The 19719-nt window shown below is 43.4% G+C and overlaps 1 protein-coding gene across 1 annotated transcript in view; it reads right to left on the bottom strand.

Annotated features, from left to right (window-relative positions):
* Positions 1 to 19719, bottom strand: part of fam20ca (FAM20C golgi associated secretory pathway kinase a) — a 42341-nt gene that overhangs the window by 2525 nt on the left and 20097 nt on the right. Inside the window, exons 4-9 of the mRNA XM_080511029.1 lie at positions 4410 to 4502; positions 1558 to 1673; positions 873 to 1053; positions 649 to 758; positions 483 to 564; positions 248 to 307 (exon numbers count right to left, since the gene is read on the bottom strand). Of these exons, the coding sequence (XP_080367155.1) occupies positions 248 to 307; positions 483 to 564; positions 649 to 758; positions 873 to 1053; positions 1558 to 1673; positions 4410 to 4502 (642 nt within the window). The remainder of the gene's footprint in view (positions 1 to 247; positions 308 to 482; positions 565 to 648; positions 759 to 872; positions 1054 to 1557; positions 1674 to 4409; positions 4503 to 19719) is intronic.

Below are 19719 nucleotides of genomic sequence, written 5' to 3' on the forward strand. Positions count from 1 at the left end.
CAGCACTGAGCTAAAAATGGGAACATGGTGAGAGAAAAGACGTGTGGCACGAGTTTATAGTCAATTCACTGTGTGAGAGTTGGCATTTCTTCGCAAATAACTCATAACCACTCCACGCAAATCAAAATTGGCTAACTTCTAGACTGTTAGGATTTGTTCCTGTGGACTAAGGTGTTTGAAGGCCCACGTCTAAAGAAGCGTTCCCTTCTTACAAATAAAAGTATTCACAAATAAACAAAAGTCTGACCTGCAGCACTGGCTCAGAGGCACCAGAATGGACAGCTCGTCATGTGAGTGCTTTCCAAACCTGCATGTGTGGAGATAAGATCAAGGAAAGAATATGTTAATTTTGTTTGTTAGAAAACGACTTATCTTATGGCTTCATGATTGTTTAAGAATGTTCTTATATATTTGAATCATATCGATTGATGTCATACATCTCATTCAAACACTGTTGTTTTACTTTGATTGCGTGTATTTACCCTCTTCCATTGTCAAGGTGAATGATGAAAGTGTCGTTTCCGAATTTCTCAAAAGTTTCATAGTGGTGACGATCCATGTTACCTGTACAAGGTGACAGGAAACATGCTTCAGGCTCCTCACTTCAGTTAACACTTAGTAAAATGCCTCCTTCTGTTTTCCTCTTACCCATTAAGAAGTCAAAGATTGTCATGTCCATGACATCTAATAATCGAGTGCCACGGTCATATGGAGGTGTCTGTTTCACTTCATCGCAGTAATCTGGATCCACTTCCCACCTGGAAATATGTTAAAAACACGACGTTATTCAATAGTAAAGCACCACAATCAGATATTTGTGACCACTGTTGTTGACACTCAATGAATGTGAGGCCTTGGTATAGTTTCCGTACTCTGCTTTCTTGCGCTTGTGGTAGGAGCGTCTCCAGGGGTTCCTCCAGGTTTTGCGCTTGGCCAGGTTCAGGTCGGGCAGGAAGGCAGCCAGTGAGCCTTCAATCTGATCCGGTTTCCCACACAGAGCATGCTCAGTGGAGCAGTAGTATGAGCACTCGCCGTAGAAGCAGACGTTGTTGGCTGATGAAAGAAAAACAATGATGTGGAAATACTATCACAGAGGAATAGCAGGAACTTGCTCAAGAGGCACTGATGCCTGGTGCAATTATAACTACATAATGCTGTCAGATTTTGTGTTGCAATCCTTGTGCAGTATTTAATAGTCTTATTAGCAAATATTTTTTTGAATGGATACAACAAAGTCTCCGTGATTCATTTACTCTTGAGTCTTGTGCTTGTTCTTGTCTTCTGACTCACAGTGCCACCATGTGGCCAGCTTTGACCGTGGGCTTGTTCATTGTAACACATGCAGCAGTTGGCTTTTTCATTGCCTTGAAAAACAAGACCGGTAATTAAGAAAACCCTCAACTGCAGCTGCAGAGCCCACTTTCCACATAACCCAGTTTTGCAGAGGGAAGCCGGCAGTGCGATACGGTTGTTCTCTGCTCTTCCCAGATTGTGTCCGGCGGCCAAGTAAGCCAAAACTCTGTGCCAAGATGCAGAGGAGGCTGGCGGCGTGCGTACCTGGTGAGATGAAGAAGGTCCTCCACAGCTTCTTATCTCGTGTCACATCTCTGATCTCCTTTGTCATGTTGACGAGTCGTCCTGCCACGGGAGGCACTCTCCGGAAGTCAAGGATCCTGCAGAGACACGGAGACGATTCAACGAAAATAATCAGAGGCTGAATTTAGAGATGAACAAGGCTTTTCCTGTTCACGTGGAGCAGTGAAGCACTGTTGTTTTGTCATCGTACATAAGTACATATAAACTTAAAATCTACGGTTTATTTGGATGTATTCAGATTAGGACCAGGCTGTGGGTGAGTCTCGCCAGATTTTGTCCATGTTTGTTACTTTTTGAAGTATTTTGCTCACTTGGAGAGAATCCATCTCAGTAATCAAATAATATTCATTAGTTGAATGCAAGACCTCTTGTTGTCCATAACAACTGTTGGACTCTATACATATTAAATAGCATTTTGCATACAAGTGCCAAAAAGATGTCTTCAGTTTACTTTATTATACCTTCATCCAACAACTCAAATCGTTACAGGAACATATTTGAAACACAGTTTATTTCCACTTGTTCCACACATGTGTTATGTATTTGTCCGTTTGGTGATTTTTGTGACAAAAAAAAAAAATCTCCAAAACTGTTACTCAAAAATTAAACCACTGTAATGTTCTGATCATGGAATATAATTCCATGTAATCTGCTGCAGGCATGCATTAACTTGTTCTGTCTCTCAGAGCTGGTTTGCTCTTCCGGGACACTCCACTCAAGGAGCCTACCAGTTGTTTTTTGGCAGGCGTTATAAATAATAAGCTCCAGATAAGAACCGATCGATACTTTTAAGTCCTTCGTTCCTTCCGCTATCAGGCTGCTTACCACAGACAAAACCCATTTCAAATCAATTTCATGACTGAATTGTTTCTTTTCATCATTGCCTCTTTATGGCCTTGCAGTGTCTTATTTATTGTCTACGAGTTTGAGATGATCTGGTCATATATTTAGGAATCCTAATAGCTATGTGGGTGAAAGGATGCTGAGGATAGAACAGGAGAACAGGAAAGTCAGAAAGGAGGTTCATGGATGCAGTGATGGAAGACATGCAGGTGATTAGTGTAAGGGCTATATGCTGTGACAACCTTCTAACAGGAAAAGAATATAACGTTATTTAATACAATTTTTACATACTTTACATTTGTTCTTAGATTTTTTTAATATACAGTGATGATTGGGGGCACAAACTAGGAAGCGAGGAAGAATTGCACACAAAGGAATTAAGATTTGTTAAGCAAAATCTTTAATGGTTTGTTTGTATAGTTTTGCAGGATTTCTTTTAAAGATGTACTCAGTCCTGAAGCCAAAATAGGACATTGAAGTAGATTTTCATAATAGAAAAGTGGAAACTGTACAGTTCTACTGGAATATCTTCCAGTAGAATCCACCAAACAGTGCGTTTGGTGGATTTGTGTGACTGGCACCCAAACAAATCTGTTCCAATCCAATGTTTGTTTCAATATATGTATATATATATATATATATATAGGAAATGACGCATATCATTGTTGTAATTTGTAATGACTACTTACATTATAAACAGGTTAGCTCTATTCTCTGTGGTTTAAAACTCCACTCCTTCCCTTTTCTCTCTCTTTTTTTCGCTCTCTCTTCTTTTGTCTCTCCCTTTTGGTCTCCTTGTATTTTCCTTTGCTCCCATGTCAGAACACTATACCTATTCAGCCTCTATTTAGTCTGTCTCACTGTATATTTGCAGTCCAAATGACCCTGACCCGGCGGAGACTAAAACCAAGCCTCCTGGGAGCAGGCAGACACAAGGACAGACTGGCTGAGTGGAACAGAGTACGGTGAAACTTTAGCCTACAGAGGACAGCATTCACAGTCTGCAAACTGCACCGTCACGTTGGGTCCCGACGACAAAGGAGCACCTGTGCATTGTGTGTGTGTGCGTGCAGTTACCGTGAGAGCACACTTGGTCTTTTATTTGTGTGCACTCTGCCTATTACACACCCCTGAGTCACAAGGAGTTCACAGCAGATGGCATGATAGCAGACAAGGCAAAGAACAGAGGATGAAAAAAAAAAATCCCCGAGATTTAGAAGTAATTTACTGGAAAGTGGTGATGCTTACCTCTTTCCCGAAATCTCTGAGATATTTTGGTACATTTCATCAGAACTGTCTCAGAGCATATCTCAAATTAAAGAAAGTTTTAGCCGAGCAAAACAGCCTCCTACTCCACATTCCTGATTCAATATGAAGTAATAAACCAGCAATAGCTCAGGCTGTTGCTGGACTGTAATTCGTGGGCAGCCCACATTCCGCACGCAGCCTAAAAACAACTGCTCTTTCGGGGGAAATAGGGGCACCTCCCTGCAACACTGGTGGTTATCTGATGTTTGGATCATGGATCCATCTTCCAGGCCACACAAACACGTGCTTATGATTTCATCGAACAAAAACTTATTGTGAGCATGTGTGAAATAACTACCGTGCTCTGAAGAGATCCCCAAAATGTCTCTATTATCCCTCTCTAGAATCCCACAAGGTCACATTGGGCTCTTCTTAGTGCTCCCCTCTCGAGATTTCTTTTTTTGTACCTTGCCGGCTGAAGATTTTCAAGTCAAAAGGATCATGTTGAAATCAATATACTCAGCAGAGGAGATGATCCCTGCTCTCGGTGTGTTACCTAATCCCTTGTGTACTTAATCCCATTCAGATTTCACATCTCAAATCTATCATGGCACACCTCTGCTATATAAATAAAGGAGTTAAAGTGTCACTGTTGGCAGAAAGCGATGTGTGAGACCCCGTCACAAAACGTCATAAACAGAAGGGCAGGTTGTAAAACTTACCTGTCCAAGTGAAAAGCAGCAATTTCAGCATTGTGCCTCTCAAAGTCAGAGAAATAGAAGAAGTCTGGAGGTGTTTCCTGCTCCCGGGTCTGCCTGGAAGACAGCAAACAAACATCACATAAGCGGGGTCATCTTGCAGTCATTTATCAGGAGAAAAACCTGTGTATATATATTTTTATATCATATTGAGTGCTGTGGTGTAATCTCGGTTGAGAGTGACTAAAAATGGATGCAGAGACATCTTGCTGTTGCTCTTCGCTTCTCTCCTGAGCCCTGACTCATCAAGGAGAGGAAAGGATCTTATAAACAATTGATGTTTCACATCAGATGAGTTTTAATTTGAATTCACACGGCCTTTCGATTCGAGACATTTCTGCTCCTGTCTCTGCAAATCTCCTCTGCTTTCATCAGATTTTGGTTTCCGGCGGCGTGAAACTCATCCGCAGCGTCTGCATCCCTTTCTAGGACAGAAGCTGACGCATGAGACCAAAGTCTGTGTGGACAAGGCAGCTACAGGGAAGCTGGAAGAAGGTCTTATTCACAATCTGCAGGCACACAAACACACATCCAGGAGATGTGAATCTCTGCCAGCCAAACCATGGATCTGAGTCAGGGAATGCTAGAAGCCTCTTTGTATCTGCCTGTCTGTCTTTCCCTCTGAATGTTCACTCACTTGTCTGCCAGCAGGATATAATCTCTTTTACTCACTTGCTTTCTCTTTTCTCTCATCCACACACACACACACATATGGACACATCTGGCTTTCACGCATACTGTAACTATTCCAGTTTTACACTGCACACCCACACACCCAACGTATACAACTTCCACACAGACTCGACAGTGAGGCATAACTACGACTTAACATTTTGTTCTAACATTGAACATGCCATCACCGAGGATATTTAATGATTTACATCATCCACATTTCAATATCCTTTCCTGATTTCAATGAAGTCCCCAAAATGTGTGCAAGTCAACACATTTAGTTACCCACAATGTAAGCATCACACAGCCACCCATGCACTGCCGACCCCCCCCCGCCGCCCTCTCCATGAGAGTGGACTGGACTTGAGGGTGAAGTGGTGCATTATCCCCTCCCCCCCTCCCTTCTCCTCCTCTTCTATTTCTTTGAAACAGAAAATGACCTGTCCCCCTGTTCTTCTACATGTCAGGCAAGCAGCCGTTTACCCATAAATCAACTGCTGCCACTGTGATCCCTTCTACCCTACCCAGAGCGAGGAGGCGACTAATAGTGTTTTTTTATTTTCAGGATGCAGGGCGAGGGGGATAAAAGATACTGTGTCGACAGAGACAAAGCTGAATAAACAGTAGCACGAGCCCTTGGTTTGGTTTTAAAAGGTGACCTTTAGAGCCACTGCACCTGTGATGCACCGTTTTATTTTTTTTTAATCATTCAAAAGCTCAAAAGCAGCACAATCAAGGCACCTTATCACATTTAATCATGGCTCCCCAAAAGGTGGGGCATGCACGCACGCACGTCTGGATTTGCATGCACACATACACACACACACACACACCTTTGCCAACCCATGCATGCTCACGAATCTATGTATGCAGAAAACGCACACAGTCACACAGAGGCAAGCACCCCCAAAGTATTTCGTCTCAGGTGTGTTCACAGGCTCCCTTTATCAGTTAATGCTTGATGATAAAAAATGCTCCTGGTGTGTGTGTGTGTGCGTGCATGTGTGAGATGAAGCTGAACTGCTTGCCTGTGTGGACTCAGTTTGTGCTGACCTGGCAGTTTGAATGTGCTTTCATGAGCTCAGACCTGCACAGTGGAGGGTTATATTAAAAGAAGATGGCAGCAGGTGGGAGGGTGTTTTGGTGGGCAGCAAAACAGCTGTGGCCATGTCTTTACATACACACCTCTCTTGTCTCTCACTTTCTCTCACTTTCTCTCACTCTCTCTCTCTCTCTCTCTCTCTCTCTCTCTCTCTCTCTCTCTCTCTCTCTCTCTCTCTCTCTCTCTCTCTCTCTCTCTCGGTGCATGCTGGGAGTGCGGAAGGGCTGGGAGCGTGTGTGAGCGGGGAGCGTTTGTCACAGTTTTATGTGATTTTTTTTCTTGTTCTGTTCTTTGTTAATGTTCACAATCACTGTAGTTTAATAATCACAGAGCACCTTTTGTTTTATTTCAATCTTTCTTGGGTTTCGGTGGGTTTGTGTGGTCCGTGTTTGCCGGGGACTGGCTACCGCCATGTCGGAGCTCAGGAAGCTCACCCGCAAACACGGGGTGCGCATCTCTGCACCTTTCCCCTGCAGCGTGGAGCAAGTTGCTCTGGCTGTGGGGGAGAAGGTTGGTTACAGCAGCGTGAAGGCGGCGGCCCGGATGAACGGTGCCGTGGTGGTCTTTGTGGACCAGGTGGAGAAGGCCAACTCCGTAGTGGAGACAGGAATCACCGTGTCGGACAGGTTCGTCCAGGTGCAGCCGCTGTCTCAGCCGGCTGTCCGGGTCATCCTGTCCAATGTCCCTCCTTATGCGCCAGACGAGCTCCTAACTAAGGAGCTTTCCAGATTTGGCAAAGTAGTTTCCAGCTACAAAGACATCGCCTCTGGAATTAAGTCTCCGCTGCTGAAACACACGACATGTTTCAGGAGACAAGTCTTTATGATACTCAATAACCGGTGTGAGGAGCTCAGCCTCCGTTTCCGTGTGAGAGTAAATGATTATGACTACATTGTTTTCGCGAGCTCAGCTGGAATGAAATGTTTCGGCTGCGGTGAGGAGGGGCACACGGTGAAATCCTGTCCGCTACGAGCTGAGTCGACTCAGCCCGGCTCTGCGGAGACCCCCGGCGCTGCCGCCGCGGCTGCCGCCGCGGCTGCCGCTACCCCGGTGCCGGGGCCGCGGACCTCCGCCTGGGGGGCCCCCCCCCCGGCGGTGACTCCGCGGTCCGGGCTCCCGGGAGATGCGGTGGCCGGGGCTCGATCTGAGCGACCGATCGCCGCTCCTCGGGCTTCACCGAGGAGACGCGCTGCTGTGACCGACCAGGAGAGCACCAAGCACGGGGTGAGTGATGTAAATACACCGGGTGAATGTGTGAATGTGAGCGTGAGTGAGGAGAGTGTGTCGGGTGGGGCTGGGGAGGAGGAAGAAAGAGTGAATGGCACTGAATGCAGCGTGAATGAAACAATTGTAAATATCACTGGTGAGGTGGAGGGAGAAAACAGAAAAGGAGAAAAAGTAGGAGACAACAAAAAAAGTGAGCTTGTTGAGGAGCAGCAGGTGGAGGAGGAAGGAGAGGAGGCAGGAAAGAGCAGCAGGGCAGAACAGGTGGAGGAGCCAGGAAAGAGTGCAGCCTGGGCTGAGCAGGTGGAGGAGGCAGAAATGGAGGAGGAAAAGAGTGCAAAAAACAAACCTACAAAAAGGAGGAAAAAAACCAAAAACACAGATGCAAAGAAAAGCTGTGGAGAGAACAGAGTGTCAGAAGACGGTGAAAGTGAATGTGTGTCAGACAGCAGCGATATTTCTTTTAACAGTTCTCAAAAAACAACAAAAATACCATACAGTGCAGAAAAATTTAAAATCTTTTTACAACAGACAAAAAATCAGCACGGAGTGAAAATAGAGGAGCATTTCCCAGACCTCAGTCTTTTTATTTTCTCGGCCAGACTCCATATGAGCAGCAGACAGGAGTCTGGCCTCACAGAGCAGGAGGGTTTTAGACTCAGGAAACTTGTGCTGAAAACAAAAAAGCAGCTACGAGATGAAGCTGACAGCCAAGTTTATTTTAACTAATGTTATTGTTTTTATCCTGGTTTTAAACATCTCCTTTATTATGGATGTTTTTAAACTAGGTACTTTAAATGTAAACGGAGCCAGAGATCTGAGGAAAAGACAAACAATCTATGAGACAGCCACACTCAAAAAGATAGACGTCCTGTTCCTTCAGGAAACCCATAGTGATTTTAGCAATGAGGCTGAGTGGAGGCAGGAGTGGAAAGGGGAGGCCGTTTTGAGCCACCACACTCCTCTCAGTGGAGGAGTGGGCCTCCTCTTCTCCCGGGCTTTTAACCCCAACTCACTGGAGGTCCAGCACTGTGTAGGGGGGAGGTTGCTTTTAGTTAAAGCTCAGTTCCACCATTTTAAATGTGTTTTTATTAATTGTTATGCCCCAACAGCCGGTGCAGAGAGGAAGCAGTTTTTCCTCAAGCTAACTGAGGTGGTAAGTGGGTGTGGGTCGGAGGACTATTTGTTTCTGGGTGGGGATTTTAACTGTACGGAAAACGCGGCTTTAGACCGCAACCATGCAGAGCCTCATCCAGCCTCTCAACACGCCTTGAAGCAGCTGGTCCACTCTCAGGGCATAGTGGACGTTTGGAGAAGGATGCATCCAGACTGCCGTCAGTATACCTGGTCCCACTTTAGAGAGAGCAGGATCTCCTCAGCCAGGTTAGATCGTATTTATTGTTTTAAACATCATTTTAATGTTTTTAAGAGATGTGACATTTTACCTGTTGGTTTTACTGATCATTGTTTACTTTTAAATAGTATTTGTGTCCGGAATGTTGTACCGAAAAGCGCCTACTGGCATTTTAACTCAGTTTTAACCTTAGACAGAAGTTTTAGAGAGGCTTTAGCATTTTTTTGGGAGGTTTTTAGACAGAGGAAAGGTGATTTTAGCAGTCTTAGGCAGTGGTGGGACCACGGTAAGACTCAAATCAAACTCCTGTGTCAGCAGCACACCCTAAATGTCACAAGTGACATCACCAGATCTTTGAAGAAACTAGAGACCGAGATAGTGGAACTGGAACATCTAAGAGAGTCCACAGGAGATCGAGGCTATTTTGAAAGCCTCAAAAGTAAAAAAATGGCTTTAGCCGACCTGCTGAACGTTAAAGTGCAGGGCGCACTGGTCCGGTCCCGGTACCAAAATATCAATGAGATGGATGCTCCCTCTAGCTTCTTCTTCAGCCTGGAAAAAAAGAATGGCCAGGGGAAAGTGGTCCACACACTGCTCTCAGACACGGGGCAGGAGATCTCGGAACCAAGCCAGGTGAGGAAGAGAGCGGTGAGTTTTTACGCGTCCCTGTACAACAGCGAGTACAAGGAGGAGCAAGGTCTCCTCGAGGGGTTCCTGAGGGAACTGCCTCAAGTCTCCGAGGAGACCAACGAACATCTGGAGGCCTGCCTAGAAATGCAGGAGCTGCGGGCAGCACTGCAGGCAATGCCAACGGGCAGGTCTCCCGGGATTGACGGGCTCACCGCTGAATTTTATAAAACGTTCTGGGACATCCTGGGCAAGGATGTCCTGGACGTATTCAATGAATGTCTGGCCTCTGGTTCCATGCCAGTGTCCTGCAGGAGGGCAGTCCTCACTCTGCTCCCTAAGAAAGGGAACCTGCAGGACATCAAAAACTGGCGCCCCGTGTCATTGCTCTGTGTGGACTACAAACTCCTTTCCAAGGTCCTGGCCTCCAGGCTGGGGAGAGCTATGGAGCAGGTCATCCACCGGGATCAGACCTACTGTGTCCCCGGCAGGTCCATGGTGGATAATATCCACCTGATTCGGGGTATTTTGGAAGTCTCTAGTTCTCTGGATATAGATGCTGGTCTGATTTCAGTAGACCAGGAAAAGGCTTTTGACCGTGTTGAACACGACTTCCTTTGGAGGGTCATGGAAAGCTTCGGTTTCAGCGCTGGTTTTATAGCCAAGATCAAGGTGCTGTACAGGGACATTGAGAGTGTGCTGAAGTTCAACGGCAGTCTGTGTGCTCCTTTTAGAGTGTGCAGAGGTGTCAGGCAGGGCTGCGCTCTGTCTGGGATGCTCTATGCACTCTCTCTGGAACCCCTCCTCAATAAGATACGTTCTAGTGTGGGGGGGGTGTTTTTACCAGGTTTTAGTGAAGGCGTGATTTTATCCGCCTATGCGGATGACCTCATTGTTTTTATCAAGAACCAGGAAGAAATAGACCTTTTAAATAAAATAATCAGAGATTTTAATGTGACATCAGCAGCGAGGGTTAACTGGGAAAAAAGTGAAGCCCTCGCTGTCGGCAGGTGGCATGGCGGTCTCCCAGTTCTTCCCCAGAATTTAACATGGAAAAGAGATGGTATAAAATATTTAGGGATACATGTGGGTGAAGAACAATTTGTTCAGAAGAACTGGGAGACCGTCACGGAAAAGATTGAGGGTAAGCTCTCCAAGTGGAGGTGGCTCCTCCCAAAAATGTCACTCCGAGGCAGGGTTCTTGTTTTAAATAATCTTGTAGCATCTCAGCTGTGGCATCGGCTCACCTGTGTAGACCCTCCTCCAGGTCTCCTGGCTCAAATTCAAAAGAAAATAGTAGATTTCTTCTGGGATGGTCTGCACTGGGTGCCACAGGGGGTGCTCTTTTTAGACAGAGAGGAGGGGGGTCAGGGCCTTGTCCACTTGGCCAGCCGGACTGCCACTTTTAGACTCCAGTTCCTGCAGAGGTTCCTCACAGGCCCGGCAGATCTGGTGTGGAGAGGCGTGGCCAGCTGCATCCTGAGGCGTGCCAGTAAGTTGGGGTTGGATAATGTTCTGTTCCTAACTGATCCCAAATTACTAAATCTCAAAGGGCTTCCTCCATTTTATCAAAGTATTTTTAAATGCTGGGCTCTATTTACCCATAGAAGGTGCCTGAAAGCCGACTCTCTGCACTGGCTGTTGAAAGAACCCCTGATCCACGGAGCCAGACTGGACATCAGCGGAGCGACAACTCCTGGGCTGACGGCAAGGCTGATCCAGTCTGGGACCCTCACCGTGGGTCAGCTTGTGGATGCTGTGGGGCCGGACCTGAGCAACATCAAGGCCCTGGGCTCTCTCCTGAAGCTGCAGTCTGTCCGGGTGTCCCAGAGGCTCCTGGAGACCTGGAGGAGGGTCCTCACAGCCAGAGACAGGAGCCTCCTGAGGAAGTACGACCAAGGAGAACTCTCCCCGGACGCTGCAGACCCCTTCCCCGAGGTCCTGTTGAGCCCGGAGCTGGGGGGACTGTCCGGCCCCCTCCTAGAAACCACACAGCCTGAGAGACTGTCATTACACAAGGCAGACAAACGAACATTTTATCAGAACTGTGTGAAGAGCATCCACAAGGGTGGACTGAGCAACAGACCCTCCACTGTGTGGTCACAAAGACTGGGTCAGGGCGGACCTGGTCCACAGTGGAGGATCTTCTACAAACCCCCCTTAAAGAAACGGACTGGAGACCTTCAGTGGAGGATTTTACATGGTGCGATCGCCTCAAACGCTTTTATCTCCATCATTAACCCTGCTGTTTTAAACACTTGTCCATTTTGTGCACAGAGAGAGACTGTTTTCCATGTTTTTATCGGGTGCAAGAGACTCACAGGTTTCTTCACTCTTTTAACAATGGTTTTTAGTCTTTTTAGTATTGTTTTTACTGAGAGGAATTTTATCATGGGAGCTGGCTATAAAAAAAGCGCAAAAGAAAAATGGCAGCTCCTGAATTTCCTCTCAGGTGAGGCCAAGATGGCAATCTACGTCAGCAGGAGGAACATGATGGAGAACAAAGAAGGGCAGGATGTCATGGAAGTGTGGCGAGTCAATGTCAAATCCAGACTCTGGCTTGAATACCGTTTTTTTAAGCAAAACAATAACCTGAATTCTTTTAAAGAGGTCTGGTGTTTTAAGAACATTCTGTGCTTTTTAAAAAACGAAGATTTGCAGTTTGCACGGTTTTTAAAAAAAATGATTGTAAACAAAAATGTCTGACACACAATGTAACCGTCTTCTGACAATCTAGTGTAAATAAAAGTGTTTTAAAAATCAAATCTCTCTCTCTCTCTCTGTGATACTCCAGTGTGTGTGTACACACACACTGGAGTATCATGTTGGTGACAGAGAGGGGGCAGTAGAAACAAACCCACTGAGACAAAATCGATGCCTGAACATCCTCCAGGTTTTGTTTTGTTTTTTTCTCAAGAATTTAACTGATAAGAAGAAATAAGCATCTCTTTCCTTGCGTGTGCACAGAAAGTGAAGATAAAATGGCATCTAGTGTGAAGTTTGTCATGGACTTTGTTAAAGTGATGGGAACAGTGACATAATTCAACCTCACTATAATACAAAAACATTTCAAATAATTCAAGTCTCGTTTTTTGTTATTTTTGTATTGTGGTCATGTCTATACAATCTCTTCTTAAAAAGAGAGAGAAAACCCCCCCCCAAACCTCTCTCATTTACTTCTTGCTGCAAACTGCTGTTAGGCTTGTGGGAACCACACTTTAGCATTAACTTTATTAAGGAACAAAGGAGCGGTTTGAAAAGAAATTATTAAATTACACTCATAAGGTAATTTCCTCAATTTACAAAACACAGCATGATTTCAATTTTGAGGCTGCTCTGAGTGTGGAAATGAGCCAAATTTCTTCATGTTTGAAAACAATACTTTAAAGTACCTGGTAAACTATATTTCTCCCTATTGACAGCGTGCTAGCTATCTTTTTGTTACCGGAATACTTTCAGTTTTATGCAGCCTGTTAAACAACATGAAGGGCAACGCAATGCTTTACGTCTTTCTCTTTTTAAATTCTCCAGACATTGCAAACGCTCTCGGACGCCCTTGGTTATGAGACGTACACATATACTGTCAGCAGTGACGGGACAGGACTAAAAGGATTAACCTTCGCTTGATACGATTTCACTCAATTCAAGTCACATCGCTGGAGTGTATGGAAGGTCTGAGAGGTTAAATAATTTTGATTACAACCGTGGAGTACACTCCTACTGACCTATAGGGCTGTAATGACTAATCTGGATCCTGATCTGACAGAGAGAGAAACAGACAGAGAGTCCACAGGAGATCTGTTATCTATTGGACATCCACAGCAGATTTTATCCCCCCTACTGGGAGGCTTATTTGTCTCTGTCACTGCTTTTTTTTGTCTCATAAGCTTTGTGTGTGTGTGTGTGTGTGTGTGTGTGTGTGTGTGTGGGGGGGGGGGGGGGGGGCTGAAAAGACGACACAATATAATTAAGTAATATTGTCACGTTGAAAGACAAGTCTGCCGTTCAGCTACAACAACCCAAAGAAATGTTTTCAGAGAGAATTAAGGGATCTGTGTGACAATTAAAATCAATGGTTTTAAGTACATAATTATATAGCGTTTGTATCCGATGTCAATATAAACACAACAGACAAAGTGAGATAATACAGGTGATGCCGCTTGCCAATAAATATGATACTGTTGGAAAGGCTTTCAAATTTGAAATGGAGTACGAGGGTTTAATTGACATTTCCTTAATTTTAGTGCCGTTTCTGTAACACATATTAAGATCTCTGGTGCTCCTCCTTATCACTGGCATGCACCTAATATCTGGCTTTCTCATTTTCCGTTTCCCCCCCTCCTGTTTTTTTTTTTTCTCCATAGCCTCGATACTATTCACATGATGCAAAACAAAGTCAACAGCTACACACTTCATAAACAAATTTCGCCAAACCGAGATGTTTCCTGCCTCTCCACATGAGTGTGTTTTTCAAAAGAAGTGTGTTACACAGCAGTGCGGTTTATTCACTGGAGAAACAGTCCAGAGGGAACGTTTTTGTTGGATGAGGGTTTTTGAAATACACAAGTGATTAGCGTGGTAGATTCAGGACACTTGTGGATAAATGGCACCTTGTGGAGTACTCACAAAAACCTCTCAAGGTGACAGACAGGTGGAGGGACTGAGGGCCGGATAAAAGATTGCGAGATAAAACCTCTTCAGCCTGCTGATTTGTGTCAGAGAGTGCTTGTCTGTCAGCAGCACTACATGCAGAAGTATCAGAAAGATGCTGTCGAGGCCGGTGTGTGTGTATGTGTGTGTAGGTGTGTGGTGCGTGTGTGTGTGTGTGTGTGTGCGTACACCCGCAAACAGCAGCTTACTGCGTGGGTGTATATACATTTTCGGTGTGTTCCTGGCTCCGTGTCTGCCTATTTCTCCTCATTTTCTTCCAACAGTGGTATCAGAGAGGGATCTAAGAATCGGCCCAGGGCCCCAAGGTGGCCGTCTAGATTGAATTTCAAATCGATGTTACACAAGTTGTGTTCTAGCCTCAGCTATTTTCAACACACGGGGCGAGACACCGCCAGGAGGGAAAGGCAAGTCATCTGCATGTGTAGGAAGAAGTATGGGCGATATTATCATGAGCATACTCGGGAAAAAAAAAAAAAAGGCCTGACATTAAGTAGACAGATGATGGCCTCGGTCAGTGCTTTGATTTAAGTTATGTGGGAGAGGTGGGGGTCGGCTGGGGATTAGAGTCATGGAGCAAAATCCAAGTCGAGAGGTGCAAATATGTATTGATCATTTTTCATCACAGCAGTGGAGCATGCTGCTTTATTAATAATCTTTAGAGAATCGGGCGACACGTTATGAAAAGTAAAACAAAGTGTTGATCACATATTACATACATATTGGATGGACTTTTTTAGTATTCTGCATTCTCCTACCCTTTTCGCCGCCGCTACCTGTCAAGGCCTATTGTAAATGTCAATATGCATTACTATTCTGGGCACTCTGCAGATATGCGAGTCATGTGACTCTGGTTCTTATCACCTGCTCATCTCTGTGTGTGCATGCACCGATGAACGCGCACCAGGGAAATTACAGGCTGTACAGTGAGCCGCTGATCAAAAAAATTCCATCAGGAGACTTCAAATGGAAGATGTAGAAAAAAACTATCGTTTATATTTTGGGTGAATTTGTGACCTGGCCTCAGTAAAAGAAAAAGTTATATGATGTATAAAGCCTTACCTGTGTTTTTAAGGAGACTTTTTAGTATTTATTTTCATTAATATTACAAGGTGACCTGTGTGCTGCCGCTGTCATTTTAATGTATCTTTCATGTCAACATGTCATTGATAATTGAATGTTGCTCATATAAGCTATATTTTTACCATACTGCCAGTGCATTACAAACTAGTCACAATAAGAAGTGTAATTGCTAAGCCATCAAAGGTTAGTAAAACCACTTCAGTACATTATTTGAAGCAGGGCTGTCAAACATAAGGCCAGTGGGACAAAACATTGGCTTCAAAGCCATGCCGTTAGGGTGAGTTTGTAAAAACACTGATCATGCAACAGTTGTTTGCCCATCAAACTGTATTTTGCACCAGAATGTTGAGATTGTGGTAATTTTGGTCGTAAATGTTTGGTTTTTGCAAAAATGTTGACATTTTCATCATGTGTACTCTGCGTCACAACAAAGCCATACTTGAACGTTTAAATTTAAAGGCTATTATGGCACTATTTTACCAAATGGGCCCGTTTGGGGTGAAATTGAGTTGTATGCGGCCCCTGAACTAAAATGTGTTTGACACCCCTGATTTAAAGTTATGTAATGTATTACATACATTTAAATTGTCTCCTTTAGTTTATCCCATGTTTTCTTTGCCAAATTTCCTCCGTTTCACTCTATAGTTGTCTGACCTTCGCTCAATAATAGAACCTGCAAGCAGAGAGCAAGCCCTTGAATTTGGAATCTAAAGTGTACAACTTTGACGGAGGCTCCATCGCTGTGGGCTAGGTCACTATCTGTGACCACCAGAACTCCCTGGCAGCCCTTGAGATAGATGATAGAAAGCCCTCAGAACCCATGTAAATTGAGTCTGTGAGTGAGAGTGTGTGTGTGCGTGAGGTTGAGTCATATGAGAGAGCGAGAGAGAGAGAGAGAGAGAGAGAGAGAGAGAGAGAGATAGTTCCTATCCAGCTGTCTCATCTGGCCAGATGGCTGCAAGTCTCTGTCTCTGTGTGTCAGGGATCAGGCCATGGCTTATAGGTCTGCAAAGCCCTGCTGCTCTCCGACTATCCACTGTGTACACAGTTTAACAAGGAAGACTAGACATGCTAGTGCAAGTCAAACACAAAATACTGCATGGCTACAGAACGACCGGGATCAGGGTGAACATGAGAGCTCGGCTTCGGTATATGAATTAATGAACATGGAGAGGTCTTTACAGAATTTGACTGTCAATGATTTAAAACCTTTTAATGCCCAGAGGAGGGCTGGTACGCACGTAATATAGACACATTAAGAACATTAACAACACGGTTCTTCATGAATATATAATGACTTTTAATGCCGCGCCTGTTCATAATTTCTCTTCTAATTTTAGATAAGCGGTTTGCTTGAGAGGCACATTTTTCTCTCTCAAGGATTCCGGCAATGTAAAATATTGTAGAAACGTGTTTTGATGTAAAACGACGAGTTCCGTGAAATGTTAAATGTAATGATGATTATAAAAAAAAAAAAAAAACAATTCCGAATCACACGTTTATTTCAAAAGTTAAACAGTGAGATCAAAGAGTTCATTTAAGTCCCACATTTGTGCTATAGAGAGTTTCACACATCTGAAGTCAACTCGAGAGTCTGTGAACATCAATGATTATGCAGATTTACTGTAAGTCGTGCTATGTGAGAGGGTGGATCTTATAAAATCTCCAGCTGTGACACCGAGGGTGTGTTGAAAAATGGCAGCAGCGCAATATAAATAGAAAAGCATAAAGGGCCAAGAGTCGTCATCACTTTGCTCAAAGCTTTGTTAGTTCTCTACATTCTCTCGATTTGCATGCAGATTGTTGACCCCGAACTGTATTCAAAAATACATCATACGAATTGTCGGATGTAAAGCTGTGGTAGCAGTCCCACTGAAAGACTTTGCTATTAAATAGTTCTCTAAATAAAGAGGAGTTTTATACATTTGTTTCAGTCCAAGTTCTGTAGAACGCTGTAGTCCAGGCTGAACTGCAGGTTCGATTTATGTAGAGTGGACAAAAATGTTCAATTTAAAGACTCCTGGAAATACAAAGAACATTTCTATACTTTCTTGTTAATTCAATTAGCTTATTGTTTGTATATTTCTTGTTCTGCTCCAAATAATACCAAAATACTTAATCTTTTTTCTATAAAATGGTATCAAATGTCTGATGACTCATCCTGCACTCGAGGGCGTTTCCTCATTCTATATACAGATGCACACGTGGCTCTAAAGTATCCCCAGTATATTGGTTCCGGCATCTGGCAGGGTCGTGTTATGCTCACACTGTGCACCGCCTGGCACCGGAAAATGTCAATAAAACCTCAAATCAAGCGGGTTTACTTTTTTCTCCCGGTAAATACATGAGTAAACAGAGTTTAGGAAGCTTTTAATTAACTGAGCTTCATGTTCCTGGGTTCTTTAGAAAGGTTTGAGGGGATATAGTGCAGGTTGAATAAATCAGTGTGAAGTGATTTTGGCACATGACTTTTAGGATTTATGCCAACCCATTTCTTTTTTCTTTTTTTAATTCAGCAAATCCCGAGCTGCATAGATCAATAAATTGAACCATGCAGTAGATATTTGAATCTCTGTGTTTTTATCTCAGTGTTGACTTTGCTCCAGTCCTGGTATTTTTTGTTAAAAGTGTTTTTTATTTGCACTCTTACTATTACAGCGTGTGTGCAACTTAGCAGGGCATCAAGCCTTTTTTGATGGAACTCTGATATATTTTACTTTTAAATCAGCTCTGTGCAGGTAGGATGAAACACAGCGAAGTCAGTTCAGCTCATAACTTCGCATTGTGTCTTGCGATCTTTTAAAAATTGACAAATCCTGAGCGACAGGGAGGATTGTGTACGGATCAATAAATTACTCCATGCAGCAGTTTTTTGGATCTCCATTTCTGGATCTCCTTCTGCGCCACATGATTCCTGGCGCTATTTCTGAAATATATCTGGGTCCCCCCCCCTTCTTTTTTTTTTGCTGGCCCTAATTGACTGGCATAACATATTCAGCCATGTTCCCCAGGGCTTACCGCTCCATCGCACACAGTGTTTAAAAACCTCAAATCACTATGAAGAACCGATGCAAAGCTGCAGAATTATATCTGGGTGTTTCTGGGATCTCTTCCCCACAATCATCTTAACGGGCTCCCTCGAGTTGTACGCACACTTGGAATATGTATGAAAGAGTTGGAATTTTTTTTATTTTTAAATAAATCCATATTTTGGTGAATGTGTTTTCCATATCAAAGTACGTGTGTTTGTGCTTGTTGCTTGATAAGCGTATTCACTGGTGACGCTCACCGGGACGTGCTATCAAATGGCAGCTTTCTTATATCAATAGAATAATTGTTTGATGACTCAACTGCTTTTTTTCAATTGCATTTCATTCATTCAGAATAATCACATAAGCATCCCGGGTGCAGTTTTATGATATCACAGCAGCTTACCACACGGAGGGACATTTTTTTCATAACGTTGAATGTTTTAAAAATCATAATTTTGCATCATTTTGCATTAAAATATTTCACTGTTTTGCAACAGAGACATTTTCTCAAACAAAGAATACAAATTGTTTTCTACTCTTTTTTTGACTTGAACACCCTGATTTATTGTGATTTTATTCTTTGACGGAAAATCATAACAAAATGTTCTGTAAGGGCTTAATGTTACCTCTCAATACCTCGGAGTTCCTCAACGTTATATATATATATTTATATTATAAAAAGAAATAATAAGAAAAAAGAAAAATGGGGAAAAAAAGAGAAAAAAGTGAAAATTAAATAAAAGGAAAAAAAAGAAAAATGGGGGAAAAAGTGCAAAAGAAATAAATGGTAAAATAGAAATGAAACAAAAAGGCAAAAAAGAAAAAGGGAAAAAAGTGGTGGTGCACTCTGCGAATTGTTTAATCTATTCTCAAAAAATTCCCCTCATTTTCCATCATTTCTTTATTTTATTTATCTGAGCAATACAAAGATTAAAGCTCCTAACATCTGTGCATCCCTTTTGCAGGAGAATTGAACACGTGATTTTTAATTCTCCTGTTTCTAATTTGTATAAGTCATTAAATGAAAACACATAGAATCAGCCGAGAATGGCTGCGATTCTCTGCATATATTTTTTAATAATCGTTGCTTAGGATCAAAAATAGCAACACAAGGATAGAAAAGAACGATTAAATAAATGTGTTTTGAAGGAGCAGCATGACAGTCATGAGGATTCATTATAGGTTCATATACTGCAATAGTAATGGCTGTTCTCCTGTATGCAGCGTACAGTATTCTGTGTGTATGTGTGTATTCACCAAAGGGATTATATAGTACTCAAAACGATGGAACAGGTCTTAATGCTTACAGTTACCTTTGGTTTTGTCTCTCTCTCTCTCTCTCTCTCTCTCTCTGTCTCTCTCTCTCTCTCTCTCTCTCTCTCTCTCTCTCTCTCTCTCACTCTCTCACACTGTCATCCACAACAAATGCACATCGGTTTATCCTCAACAATCAGGAGTGTTTCACCAACACAGAGCCACACTTGGTCCTATTTACATATCCATCCACAGCGG

This window comes from Blennius ocellaris (genome assembly GCF_963422515.1).
Source record: "Blennius ocellaris genome assembly, chromosome: 16".
Taxonomy (NCBI): domain Eukaryota; kingdom Metazoa; phylum Chordata; class Actinopteri; order Blenniiformes; family Blenniidae; genus Blennius; species Blennius ocellaris.